The 13,030-nt window shown below is 53.7% G+C and overlaps 3 protein-coding genes across 3 annotated transcripts; 2 read left to right on the forward strand and 1 right to left on the reverse strand.

The window, feature by feature from the left end:
• The first annotated feature begins 771 nt into the window (after positions 1-771).
• Positions 772-7,191, forward strand: DIS3 (exosome catalytic subunit dis3). The gene is made up of 2 exons (XM_062907793.1): positions 772-4,149; positions 4,213-7,191. Exons 1-2 carry the CDS (start codon positions 3,948-3,950, stop codon positions 6,975-6,977), a joined length of 2,967 nt encoding a protein of 988 aa, XP_062770769.1. The 5' UTR covers positions 772-3,947; the 3' UTR covers positions 6,978-7,191.
• NUG1 (nuclear GTP-binding protein nug1) lies at positions 6,981-9,153 on the reverse strand. The gene is made up of 2 exons (XM_062907794.1): positions 9,039-9,153; positions 6,981-8,967 (listed from the first exon to the last, which is right to left on the reverse strand). Exons 1-2 carry the CDS (start codon positions 9,064-9,066, stop codon positions 7,337-7,339), a joined length of 1,659 nt encoding a protein of 552 aa, XP_062770770.1. The 5' UTR covers positions 9,067-9,153; the 3' UTR covers positions 6,981-7,336.
• Positions 9,154-9,336: 183 nt separating this feature from the next.
• GPP1 (DL-glycerol-3-phosphatase) lies at positions 9,337-11,038 on the forward strand. The gene is made up of 2 exons (XM_062907795.1): positions 9,337-10,045; positions 10,107-11,038. The coding sequence occupies exons 1-2, from the start codon at positions 9,915-9,917 to the stop codon at positions 10,711-10,713; spliced, it is 738 nt and encodes a 245-aa protein (XP_062770771.1). The 5' UTR covers positions 9,337-9,914; the 3' UTR covers positions 10,714-11,038.
• Positions 11,039-13,030: the final 1,992 nt, after the last annotated feature.

The raw sequence follows: 13,030 nt of genomic DNA on the forward strand, positions 1-13,030 counted from the left end.
CCTATCTTTGTTACTTTTACAGTATCAGCGGAGTCCTCGGGAGCTGCAGTAAATCGTACGCAAGCGCTGGTTCCTATCTGTACTTTTACACAGCCAGGACTGGTCGTCTGATCAGAGTGCTTTCGTCATTTGTCTCAGAAGGATAGGGGATCACATGAATAGTCACAGGTTCGAGGTGGCTCATGTGGTTTCTGGCCAGAGAATGGAATGCTACCATTATCCACTAGAAACATCTCTAGTTGGCTTACAGCTTATCCCGAACCTGAAACCCCATCGGGCCTAAAGACGGGTACGTCAAGCAGTGTGGCCACACTGATCTCAACTACTACGAATCCTCGCATACAGAAGTTGATTAATGAAGCCCCAGGTTAACGTAGCTACAGCAGCGCTGCAGGAGGATAGGACAGGAGACCGACAAATGTATCATTCTCATGCCTACCTCCAACCTCAGGCCCACAACTATCTTCCGTCAGCTGCCAAATATTGGCCGCTCCTTGTGCTCCCATTGGCAGACCAGCAGGCGGAAACAAGAATTTGCGCCACGGCTGAGACCTTGATCTCAAGCAAATAGCGGTAGATATCGGGGGGCTCACGGAGCCGTGGCGGAAGACCGGTCGTTGTTCGAGTGGCCCGGGTCATCCGGGAGTCGTACTGTGCCACTGTCCGCCCAATGAGGCAGAAGCGAACGAGGAACTTCGAGCCTTGCCGGGGGTTGTCTGGTTCGTGTGCTGCACAATGTTACTTATCTAGGACCAGGACAGTAACATCAAGTGTGTTCCTTTCGGGTTAGGTCTCTGACTGTCTGATCTGGACAAGCCCCCACTATTACTATATCGAAATCTGAAATCGCAGGCAGTGAAACGCCACGCCATGTGACGCATGCTTCTGACACACAGTTAAGAGTAGAATTATTCAGTTCTTCTGGAGTAGTTCTGCAGCGCCCAGCAGTCTGGGGATAGACACAGGACGATCGAGGGAAAGGTGGTGTCCTCGAAGGACGGCAGATTGGAAATGGAGGGGTCGTCTCGAGAGGCTTGACCCTGGCATCCTTGTCGGGCTGTGGAGAGGAGGGGTGAGTGGGGAAGAGAGGGCCGAGCGACGTGACCGGGATTAAAGTGGATGCTACAAGGATGGAAGCGATTGCACCAGCTGCTGATAGCCTTGGCAGCTCTGTCTCCTTCTCTGATTGGCCGGCTGCGACGCAATCGTGCCAAGGAGCTGGCGGCACACGGACCACTTGGCTGCAAATCATGGAAACCGTGAGTTGATCTCTGTTGAATTGTGCGCCGCGAACAAACTTGGGGTTTTCCCGACCCCCCGCCCGACTGCCATCACCACTCCCCTCCCTGGCCTTGGATTTGAAGATTTTCTGCCGTCCGTGAGGCGCTGCACTGGAAATATCATTTTACTTTCCCTCTTTGCTGTTGGTTTTACATAATAGGATCCAGCCTAGGCCGGCCACGACGAGGAGGAGCGGCGTTCGCATTTCTAATGCTGTGCAAGTTTCGAAGCACCTCCACAGCGGCAGATATGCAGCCTGAACTATTTGGAGGGACGGGCACGATCCGGGGGGGCAGAGAAGAAGACGCACCTGGCGACACACAGTGTACACACCCTCACCATCCTTAGCACCATGGCCGGCGGGAGCCTCCTTGTCCCCAGGCCGTGTCCCCTCTTGGCCATTGCAACCTCCTCCCGAAGGCCCTTCCCATGGGCCACTCAAGCGATGCTGTTCACGATCTGCCCCAGCGAGTGCGCCATTAGCGAACACTCTCTTCCCCTCTCAAGCATGACCTTCATTTTTCCTTGCAGCGCTGGGCGCGGGCGTTCGGTTCTTGTGGCTTTCTAAACGCGCAGAATCCTTCTCGGCCTACCCTGACTGGCACACACACCTTTTCAAGGGTCACGCACCCTCCAGAGCACCTACACACACCTCCCCCAGCTGCACTCGCGGGTTCCATGTAAGTCATCCGCTGGTAGACACCACTATCTCGAACGGCATCAGAGAGAGACCCACCTGGGATCAACGAGAGATACAGGTCTTCATAGGCCGGAACGCTTCTTTCCATGTACCGAAGCAAAACTGCTGTCACAGCTCCTGTGTTCTTTGCCAGATCCACGGATCTATCACTCCAACTCGCGTACTCCCGGACCCATTCCGAGTATACCCACTCCAGATGCTGCTCGAGCCCAGAACCAAGGCCCGCTGCTTCCAGGAAACGAGGACGGGATTGGCATCGACGGGCGCTAAAGCAGCATGCTTCAGCAGGCATGGAGGTATCCAATGACCAGTCCAGCCCATGTCACCATCTACAGAAACAGATTTCCCTCGAGAGCATGAGGGAGCGTTCAAAGTTACCAAGATGCTTCGTTCAAGGAATTTCCCACAACGTATCGTCATCTCAGTCGAATCCAAACGGTGCCGAGCATGCAAGATATCGATAGAGGAAACCGCCCGGCTAGCTACCCCTCTTGACCCTCGTCTCGCTTTTCCATCCGACTCGGCTTATGTATACACCCGAGGCACAGATGGGCGCGCACCTATCCGGCCGCCGCCCACTTTGCTGCAGCTGGGATCTGTGGATGAGGCCAGGGGAAACTTCAAGAGACGCGAGATATCCTCTTTTGGGATTGTGATGCCGCGGCCTGTGTCTCTCGCTTACGCATTGCGTTTTCGACACACACGGCCTCTCGCCACGGAGAAACCAATGCGGCGATTGTGTCTTGAGTTCTTCAACATTGAGAGGGGGTTCTACCTCGCGGGTGGATTTCGCTGCTTGACGACCTCTTCCAGAGACTGTTGCCAAAGGCGGGGCAAGGTCGAAGCTCTGGAAGTTTGTTTCGGCAACTTATCTTAACATGTCGTTGTGTCTGCTTGCTATTTTTGGAAGGCGGGGAATGGGGGATCAAGTTGATCAAGTGTTCGGCTGTTGCAATCTGACGACGGCCCAACGAGCGGCCGGACAAGACAAGGGCCTTGATGACCCCTTCTTGGGTCCGACCGAAGCATGCCTCTCTCTTGTCACTCCTGCCCGTCGCTAGATAGATCCAAGATTCAAACTGCAGCACAAGCGAACCAAGGGGTTGCAATCTGGCAAAATGCGCCGGTTGAATTGGTGCAGATCATATGATGCAGCTTGGGAGTATTTTACTTAGAGTGCTTTCTGTCTAGACCGGTGTCATCAAGAGAGAGCTTGACGCCCGTGGCTGCTGTAATTTGTGATGCATCTCCGGGTACCGACGCGGCCTTTTGGTGGTGAAAGTTCTTTGCTGATGTTGCTTCCAGCATGGCTGGGAGATTTGTTGGATTACACAGTATGGACAGTAAGCTGTGATATTGAGTGCTGTGTACCCGGTGCCAGAGTGCTGTAGACGGACACTTAGACCTGCAGTGCAACAGATATCGGCCAGGTAATCTAATATGCCACCAACAAACATGGGTGTCAACAGAGTGCGTGAGACGAGAATTCGGACCTAAGTCTGGGCAGGGGACCTGAACCCCCTCGCACTTTTGAAGAGGATGAAGCTGTGGGTGCGTTTTGGGAGGTAGGTGTAGATATTCTCATCGCGACACGAGATGAGCCTGAGCAGGTCCTATGGGACATCTGAGAGATAAACACTATGTATCATAACAAGCCTTCAAAAGACAACCAATAGTTATGTCCCACTCAGGATGTCGTCGTCGTCGGCTGCCCGCATTACCCCGCGGCAGGCGCTTGTGAAGCGCTATCGATAAGAGCTATAAGCGCTAAAGCTGCACTGATTGGTCGGAGAAGCGACACCAAGGAATTCAACATTGGTAATCGCAACCTCTCCATCAAAAATTCACCAAACCACAGCAGCCATCAACGAATTTTCAAGGCGACCCCTTCAAACCAGGAGACAGGAAGAAACGAATTTATCTTGAAAACCCACAGTCGGCACAACAGAGAAAACAAATTTAAGAAATGGCGAGTCTAAAACGGTCGGTCGAGTCGGACCCTCTCGCGGCCAACATCTCGAATAAGATCTATGTGAGATCCACCAAGAGCGGCAAGGTCCAAAAAATCGTCCGCGAGGTCTACCTCCGTCGGGACATCCCATGTTCTTCCAAGCTGTGTCAGGAGTGCCAGCATCAGATGCTCATTCCGAAAGATGCCTTGGGCAAGCGTGAGCGTTTCTCATACCCTCTGTTTCACAGGCTCATCTCATCGCTAACCATCGTCATCTTAGCGATCCCATTTGTCCTCTCAGACTCACCGGCGGGGACAAAGGTCTTCCCCCAGGGGCACTACCTGGTACCAGACACCAATGCCTTTCTCACAGCCATGGACCTTTTCGAGCAGGAGTCTGCTTTTTACGACGTGATTGTCCTGCAGATTGTGCTCGAGGAGCTGAGGAACAGGTCGCTCCCGCTGTACAACCGGCTCATCAGCCTGACCAAGAGCGAGGACAAGAGGTTTTATGTCTTTTTCAACGAGTTTCGACTCGAGACTCATGTGCCCCGTTTGGAGGGCGAGACGGTCAATGACCGAAACGATCGTGCGGTGAGGAGGGCGGTGGCGTGGTATGGCGAGCATCTGGCCCGTATCAAGGGGAAGGATGCCCCTTCTATTGTCATGCTGAGCAACGACCGGGATAATCTGAAGAAGGCCAAGCAGGAGGGGATTCACGCTTGTTCGTTGGCGGATTATGTCAGGCAGTTGAAGGATGGGGAGAAGTTGCTGGATATGATCCCTGAGACGCAGGATCGGGATCAGATCAAGGAGAAGAGGCCGGGGGATAACTTGTATCCCGAGTACTTCAGCATGTCGAAGATGATGACGGGGGTGAAAAGCAATTTGCTTCATCAGGGCATCTTCAATGTGTCGCCGTACAATTATTTGGAGGGGTCCATTAGGGTACCGGCTTTCCCCAAGGCGTTGCTTATTCTGGGGCGGGAGAACATCAACCGTGCTGTTGATGGTGACTTGGTTGTGGTGGAGGTACTGCCTAAGGATCAGTGGAAGGAGCCATCTACGCAAGTCATCGAGGAGGATGCCATCACGAAGAACGAGAACCCAGATGCCGAAGAGTCTGATGACTTTGTTTCGGAAGGGGAACGCAAGGCACTGCAGGAGGAGGTCAAGAGAACACACAGAAAGACGACGGAGGGACATGCTCAGCCGACTGCAAAGGTTGTCGGTGTGATCAAGCGGAATTGGCGTCAATATGTCGGACATATCGATCAGTCCTCCGTCAGCCAGTCGGCGCAACAAGGAAGGAAACAAGACAATGTTTTCGTTATCCCTATGGACAAGAAGATCCCCAAGATCCGCCTCCGCACCAGACAGGTCTCCGAACTTCTCGGAAAGCGCATCTTGGTCACGATCGATGCTTGGGACCGCAGCTCTCGCCACCCCTCCGGCCACTTTGTGCGCTCTCTCGGTGAACTGGAGACGAAGGCTGCCGAGACAGAAGCCCTGCTCCTGGAGTACGACGTTCAGTACCGGCCTTTCCCCAAGACCGTCCTCGACTGTCTGCCCAAGGAAGGTCACGACTGGCGGGTGCCACAGAGTCTCGAGGATCCAGGCTGGAAAGACCGCCAGGATCTCAGAGATCTCTTGATTTGCAGTATTGACCCCATCGGGTGCCAAGATATCGACGACGCTCTTCATTCGCGGCCTCTACCTAATGGCAACTTTGAGGTTGGAGTCCACATCGCCGATGTTTCACATTTCGTCAAGCCCGGCAACGCCATGGACGCCGAGGCCAGCATTCGTGGCACCACAGTCTACTTGGTCGACAAGCGTATCGACATGCTTCCGATGCTTCTCGGTACCGACCTCTGCTCTCTCAAGCCCTACGTCGAGCGCTATGCGTTCTCGGTCATTTGGGAGATGACCTCTGATGCCGACATCGTGGACTCCCGCTTCGCCAAGTCTGTCATCAAGTCACGTGAAGCCTTCAGCTACGAACAAGCACAGTTGAGGGTGGACGACAGCTCTCAACAGGACGAGCTCACCACCAGCATCAGAACTCTCTTGGTTCTCTCGAAGAAGCTCAAGCAGAAGCGTCTCGATGCCGGTGCCTTGTCCCTCTCCTCCCCAGAGGTCAAGGTGCAAATGGAGTCCGAGACCTCAGACCCCATCGACGTCAAGACCAAGGTCCATCTCGACACCATGTCCCTCGTCGAAGAGTTCATGCTTCTCGCCAACACCTCGGTCGCCAGAAGGATATACGAAGCCTTCCCCCAAACCGCCATCCTCCGCCGCCACGGCGCGCCCCCCAAGACCAACTTTGATGAACTTGCCAACCAGCTCAAGGTCAAGCGCGGCCTCGACCTCAGCGTCGAATCCTCCCGCGCCCTGGCCGACAGTCTCGACCGCTGCGTCGACGAAAAGGAGCCCTTCTTCAACACCTTGGTGCGCATCATGGCCACCCGCTGCATGATGTCGGCCGAGTACTTTTGCTCCGGCACGCAGGCCTACCCCGAGTTCCGCCACTACGGTCTCGCGTCCGAAATCTACACGCACTTCACCTCGCCCATCCGCCGGTACGCCGATCTGATGGCCCACCGTCAGCTCGCCGCGGCGATCGAATACGAGGCCATCCACCCCAGCACGCGCAGCAGGGGCAAGCTCGAGGCTGTGTGCAAGAATATCAATGTCAGGCACCGGAACGCGCAGCTGGCGGGGAGGGCGAGCATTGCTTACTATGTCGGCCAGGCGCTCCGCGGCAAGGCGACGGAGGAGGACGGGTTCGTCATGAAGATTTTTAGCAACGGGTTTGTGGTTTTGGTGCCGAGGTTTGGGATTGAGAGTTTGATAAGGCTGAGGGATCTGGCTGAGACGGAGCCGCAGGCCGAGTTTGACACGGAGAATTATGTGCTGCGGGTCAGTGGGAGTAGGGAGGTGAGGGTGGAGCTGTTCCAGAAGGTGAGGGTGAGGGTGACGGATCAGAAGGATGAGACGACGGGGAAGAGGGGAGTGAGGATGGAGTTGGTCAAGACCTATTAGATGGTGGGGGAAAAGGAAGGTTATTGTAGGGAAGTAGTAAAAGAGTAAACCAGGGTACATGTATGGTTGTTTTCTTCTCTGGACCAATTCTCCTGCGTTTTCGTAGTTTTTTGAGAGATTCGGATATCGTATTTTCCATCATGCTAAACAAGAAAACGACACCAAAGGCCACAAAAGTACATAATATACCATCTTTCATTCATTTAAACCCCCCAGTTTTTGTTTCTCTCTTCTCCTCTCTCTCTCTCTCGACGCCAAAACGCCTTTGTGCCACTTAACGAAACAAGAAAGCTGAATGAACCGCCCTGCAAAATAAATGCCAACTGAACCGAAAGATAAAGAAAAGAAAAACAAGGTATCTACTCCATCTCAACCTCATTACCCCCCTCCTCTGCACCAGCCTCCATGCTGGCCCACAAGCCCTCCAAGTTGAACTCCTGCGCCCACTCGGTGACAATCTTCTTCTGATCGGCACCCACCTCCTCGTTGGCAATCTTGGCCGGCCCCTTCGCCGAAGCAGCCGGGGCGCCGGTCTGAACCGCTGGTGGGACAGCCGACCAGCCCTGGATTCTGCCGTCTCTCCAGTCTGTCACCACCGTCATGGCAGCAGCCTGGATGTTGGGAACACCGCCCCTCCCGAGACGTCCTCTCTTCCTCGCGACCTGGACAAGGAAGTCGGTTGTCGAGTCTCCGCTCTCGGAGTTGATGAGAAGAGGGGGAAGGTCGTAGAGCTGAATCATCTTCTCGAGAAGCTCTGGCTGGGCAGAGAGGCGCTTGAGGAGGAGGGTGACGGCCGGAACCGGGTCGTCGATTTGCTTTGGTGGGACGGCGTTGAGGAGGACGAGGTGGGCGTGCGCTTCGGTTGGGTTCTTGGGGGTGAAGCTGGAGATGGAGCCGGTAGAGGGGAAGACGATACCGGGGGAATCGAGGAGGGTGAGCTTCTGGTCGATCTTGACGGCGCGGATAGAGGTCGTGACACCGGCTTCGGCACCGGCGGGGCAAGGGGCGCGGTTGTTGCGGCCACCGAGGCGGGAGAGGAGAGCGTTGATGACGCTGGACTTTCCGACATTGGGGTAGCCGATGACACCAACCGAGATGGCGCGCTTGAGGTTGCGTGAGGCGGCATAAGACTTGAGCGCCTTGAAGAGGGCAGAGGAGGTGCTCTGAACGGTGATATCGCGGTGATTGAAGACGTGCGCATTGGGCGCAGGGTTGGAGGCGCGGAGAGGGAGGGTAGGGAAGAAGCGACGGAGATGGGCGAGCCAAGCGCGGAGAACTGGTGGGGGGATCAGGTCGACCTTGTTGAGAATGAAGATGAGACGCTTGCCGCCGCTAGCAGCAGCCATCACGGCCTTCTCAACATCACGCGAGCGGGTGCCTTCGGGGTCGCGGGCGTCGAGAACGTAGAGAACAACGTCGGCTTGGTCAACAACTTGCTTGAAGACCTTGTCGAAGGCCTTGCGGGACGAAGCACCGCCTGGAACCTCGATCGCGCCAGACTCCTCATCGTTGGAAGAATCATCCTCATCGTCGTCCATCTCGTCGTCGTCACCGCTCTCCAGCTCCTTGTCATACTGCTCGGCCGCTTTCCGGGCGCTGCGAATGAGAGCCGCAAGAGGGTTGGAGTCGTCCCCCTCGCTGTCGTCATCGTCCTCATCGACCATCATGGAATCCTCCTCGAGTCCCTCAAACTCTCCGTCGTCGTCCATGCGATTCTCATCCTTGCTCTCCTCAGATCCAGCGGCCTTGGCAGCCTTGAGCATCTCTTTTCTGCGCTTCTGCTCCTCGGCTTTCCTGATGCGGTCCTCCTCGATCTGGTTCAACAGCTTCTCCTTGTAAGGGAACAGGTTGGGGATGCCGGGGTCCTTCTTGAGCTTGCTCTTCCATTGTGGGTTCTTCTTGGCTTCCTTCTTCGCCTTGCGCTGCTTCGCGGCCGAGGCCTTCTGAATCTTGTGCCTCAAGCGAACGGGAGTGCGCTTGGATTTCGGCTCTGTAGGGTTTGGGCGGGTTAGAAAAGATCAATTGGCAATAGATCGAGGAGATAGAGAGGAGAGCGCATACTCTTCGGTTTGGTTATTGATCCTGCCATTTTAACTGATTTAATTTTATGATCAAAATGGCTTCGATCGTCTGCTTACTTGCCCTGGAGATGGGTCGCAAAGCAGGGCGATTGTAAAAGTTCAAAAAATTATGGTGGAGCGCTGATCCTGCCGCCCCTCACCGCCTACGATAAGACAGAATTGTGGTGCTTATCGGAGTTATCGCACCCACCGCCCCTCACCTCACTGCGTCAATGGCATTGTGGAGTTGACATCTTGTCGATTCTTCGGATGAACATCTCAAAATCTTTTGTTTCAGTCTTCATTCACTGTCAATGATTCAAAGATTCTCGAGGCTTTGGAGGGTCCCTGTTGAATACCACATAGTCCCTCAACATGGGTAGTACATTGATCACTTATATAGTACACACATATGACAGACCTATATAGGCAGCTTCATTCTCACAAGATATCTTTCAAATCTTGTGATTCGTCTCTCAAATTAAGAACGCTGTCTCTGCTTCCGATGGGTCACCCGGTAACCAGAAAAGAAAGCGGAGATGTCCATTTAGCCACTTCCCAGAGCATTGGGCTCCAACAACGGCCAATCTCACCGCCGAAGAGAAAAAAAGTGGAATCTGATGTTTCCTGATTGGGATACTCCGACACTGGTTGCCGACCCGATCCGACGACGCCGTGGTGGATTTTGATTTGTTTTGGTTCCCATGCCAACTCTTGAAATGCTATCTTGTCTCCCTTCTTTTCCTCTTGCATTCTGACTCTAACCTGATCAAGTTACATCATTCTGTTTCCTAAAGACTCATCACATATTCTCACCTTGAGAGACTCATCCACACAGTCTTACCACCAACCTCAGGTATTGTAACCAAACGTCACAATGGGAAGCATAGACACCACCGGCTACAGCTTCACAGCCGGCCCCGAAACCGTCTCCATTGACAGTTTCCTCTTCGACATGGACGGCACAATCATTGATTCCACCGCCGCCGTAGAGAAGCACTGGGAAGGGTAAGAGCCCTCACCCCATCTTGTTCATATCAAACCCAGAAACTAACCACTACCCCTCCAGCATCGGCAACGACATCGGCGTAAGCCCCGAAATCATCCTCCAAACCTCCCACGGCCGCCGAACAATAGACATGCTCAAGATCCTCGCCCCGGAAAAGGCCACCTGGGAATACGTTCAATCCAGGGAAGCCCTCCTCCCCAAACTCTACGGCTCCGACGCCGTCGAGATCCCCGGCGCCCGCTCCCTCCTCGATTCCCTCATCGCCCTCTTTGCCCCCTGGACAATCGTCACGTCTGGCTCCCTTCCCCTCGTAAGCGGGTGGCTCAAGGTCCTTCACCTGCCTGTCCCGGAACACCTCGTCACGGCGGAGTCTGTGCAAAACGGCAAGCCAGATCCGGCCTGCTATCGTTTGGGGAGGGAGAAGCTGGGTGAGTCGGCGGGTGAGGGGAAGGAGGTTTTGGTGTTTGAGGATGCTCCTGCTGGGATCAAGGCTGGGAAGGCGGCTGGGTGCAGGGTTGTTGGGTTGGTGACTTCTCACAGTGTGGAGGAGGTTTTGTCTGCTGGGCCGGATTGGGTGGTGAAGGATCTGACGCAGGTTAGGATTGTGAGGAGGGAGGAGGATGGGAGGGTTGTGCTGGAGATTGGGGGGTTGTTGGTGAGGAATTAGGGGTGAGAGTTGGGAAAGGGGCGTTTGGGTGATGGACTGGAAGGAGGATAGATGCTACAGGATCACTGTTGGGGGCTATGGGACATGGTATGGCTGTTAATAGATGGAATATCGGCATTTTCATGGGTTTTACCAGCAAATGCCTGCAATTATTTGGTGCGTGTTGGATTAGGGAAGTATGTGAAGTGTTAAAGATCCTACGTGGTATGTGAGATGCATATTTCGTCGCGGTGAATGAAAGAGCAGAAAACTCAAGAAAATCTACATTTACCTAGTGGAGATATGAGCAATGAACCTTGAGATCGGAAACTGGTCTCAGGCGGATGTTTAAGAAGTATTTCAACGGTATCCCTATGAGGCGTCAGGTTGAGGTCTTTGACAATAAGTAGGACCAAAGTGCAGCTTTGCGTTTTGGATAACCTGTTGGTTCTTTCAACTTTCATCATATGGAAGCCCTGGGTACTTTGACGTAGGTCACCAAGTCATCCATAGTAGATATTACAGGGGCTAGGGAGAGATGTAAACAGAGGTCAGTTCACTGTTGTTTAAACCATACCTTACATATTCACTAAATGCCGACAGGTATACCTGATAGCCGACAAACCCCGGCAGCTAGAACTCGGTAAAGATAACGGACCAACAATCAAAGATGCGCCGCTTGGTAGGCATGTCTCATCACCGTACACATCTACTCTCACATTTCAGTTCTTACATTCCACAGAACAACGCATAGACCCTCACAGCTGACATGGACTCAGGGCCTTGCCATGAGATTAGACAAACGAATGATCTGTACCCTGAATCACCAGCAGAAAAGCATGACGCAGTCTCAGTAACGTACGTTTGCGTCAACGGTGACGTTGATGATGGCTGTCACATGGAACTCGACGTCAACATCATCGAGATCAACAAAAGCAAATCCAACTCGAGACATGAGCAGCAGTAATGACGGCGGCAAGCTCTTTTGACACATTTCGCCGACGATCTAAGATCGACATAATACCTATCTACCTCGCCGCCATGCTTTCCCCCAGAAAAAGACCACCACCAAAACCTCCCAATGTCCTTTTTGCCATCCTAAAGTTCCTCACCGTTACTCACCGAGAACGAGATCGATGTCTCGGCTAACTCATCATCCACCCACCTGATTCCTTTTTTTCTTCCCAAACCTCCCACCCCGTCCCCGAGTGTCTCGGTCTGTGTCTTCCTCCAGCTCCCCACCCGCCATGAGCTAACTTTAGCATTACCCACGGCATCCTTTCCCACCCATCCATGTACATACACTAGATTATCCCGCTCTCCTCCTCCTCTAACCCATGAATGTATCCTTTCGCCACCCCTCGGAAGCGGGAAGACAACAACAGCAGCTCAAGAAAACAACAGTGCGAGGTTACCTCCCTAAACCCCCCTCCGCCCCCAGAAGAGGAAAAAAACTGACGACAAACAACGTCACATAAGAAGTCTAGAAGCCGATCGGCACATGTAGGCCACCGGGTTCAAAACTAAAAAGTTCCTCCTCGTGGCACTAAAACACACATCAAATGCACTGCTGCGCTGCAATAAAAGCCGAGTTCACTCCAGCCCAGTCGAGGCCAACCCCCCCCCCTCCTTCCTACTTCTCGGCCCAAACCCTAACCGAAGCCTGCCCCCGGGATGTCTTGCGGCGTCCCCGGTCAGGTGCCGGTTCGCCTCGCGCTGATCATCACCCTCTTCTTCCAGTCTACTACTGCAGAACACACCACGCGAGGAGGGGAAGAGGAAAAAGATGCGGGGGAAACACAACAATCCTACCTCCCTTGTGCCCTTTGGGCTAGTATACACACAACCAGCCCATCCCATTTTCATCATTTTTACCTATCCTAGTGTAGTTCCTAGTAACTGGCAAGTGGTGTGTAAACATCCCTTCACCATCCAGAGGAATGTTGAACATGATGATATCCCTTTCCCTTCCCCGTCAACGGAGGCCGCATATAATGCAGAAAAAAGGTGGAAATAACACCTCCCTCCCTCCCTCCCCTTGCCGCCCTCATGGAATAGAATTTTTTGGGAAATAAGAAAGAAGAAAAGAGCAGCAAGCAGGTACACACATAACACATACACAGTCACGCAGTCAGGCGGCAATGAACGGCGGCCAACCCACCCCCCACCGTCTTTGCATTCGCAAAATGGCACCAGCACACACAACGCGCTGACCTCATGGTTAGAAATCTTGGGGAAAGCAAAAGGTGTGTGTGGGTGTCATGACAGGGGGGGGGGTCCATCACAACCGTGCGAGAAGGCGCGCGCGTCAAATGTGTGCGGGATGCTCATCAATCCT

Source organism: Podospora pseudopauciseta, chromosome 1 (assembly GCF_035222475.1).
Source record: "Podospora pseudopauciseta strain CBS 411.78 chromosome 1, whole genome shotgun sequence".
Classification (NCBI taxonomy): domain Eukaryota; kingdom Fungi; phylum Ascomycota; class Sordariomycetes; order Sordariales; family Podosporaceae; genus Podospora; species Podospora pseudopauciseta.

Excerpts from the sequence above, each read along its gene's own strand:
- DIS3 (XM_062907793.1), top strand. The coding sequence starts at position 3,948 with ATGGCGAGTCTAAAACGGTCGGTCGAGTCGGACCCTCTCGCGGCCAAC. Across the intron at positions 4,150-4,212 it reads GAAAGATGCCTTGGGCAAGC|CGATCCCATTTGTCCTCTCA; the intron begins GTGAGCGTTTCT and ends TCGTCATCTTAG.
- NUG1 (XM_062907794.1), bottom strand. The coding sequence starts at position 9,066 with ATGGCAGGATCAATAACCAAACCGAAGA. Across the intron at positions 8,968-9,038 it reads ATCAATAACCAAACCGAAGA|AGCCGAAATCCAAGCGCACT; the intron begins GTATGCGCTCTC and ends CAAACCCTACAG.
- GPP1 (XM_062907795.1), top strand. The coding sequence starts at position 9,915 with ATGGGAAGCATAGACACCACCGGCTACAGCTTCACAGCCGGCCCCGAA. Across the intron at positions 10,046-10,106 it reads GTAGAGAAGCACTGGGAAGG|CATCGGCAACGACATCGGCG; the intron begins GTAAGAGCCCTC and ends CTACCCCTCCAG.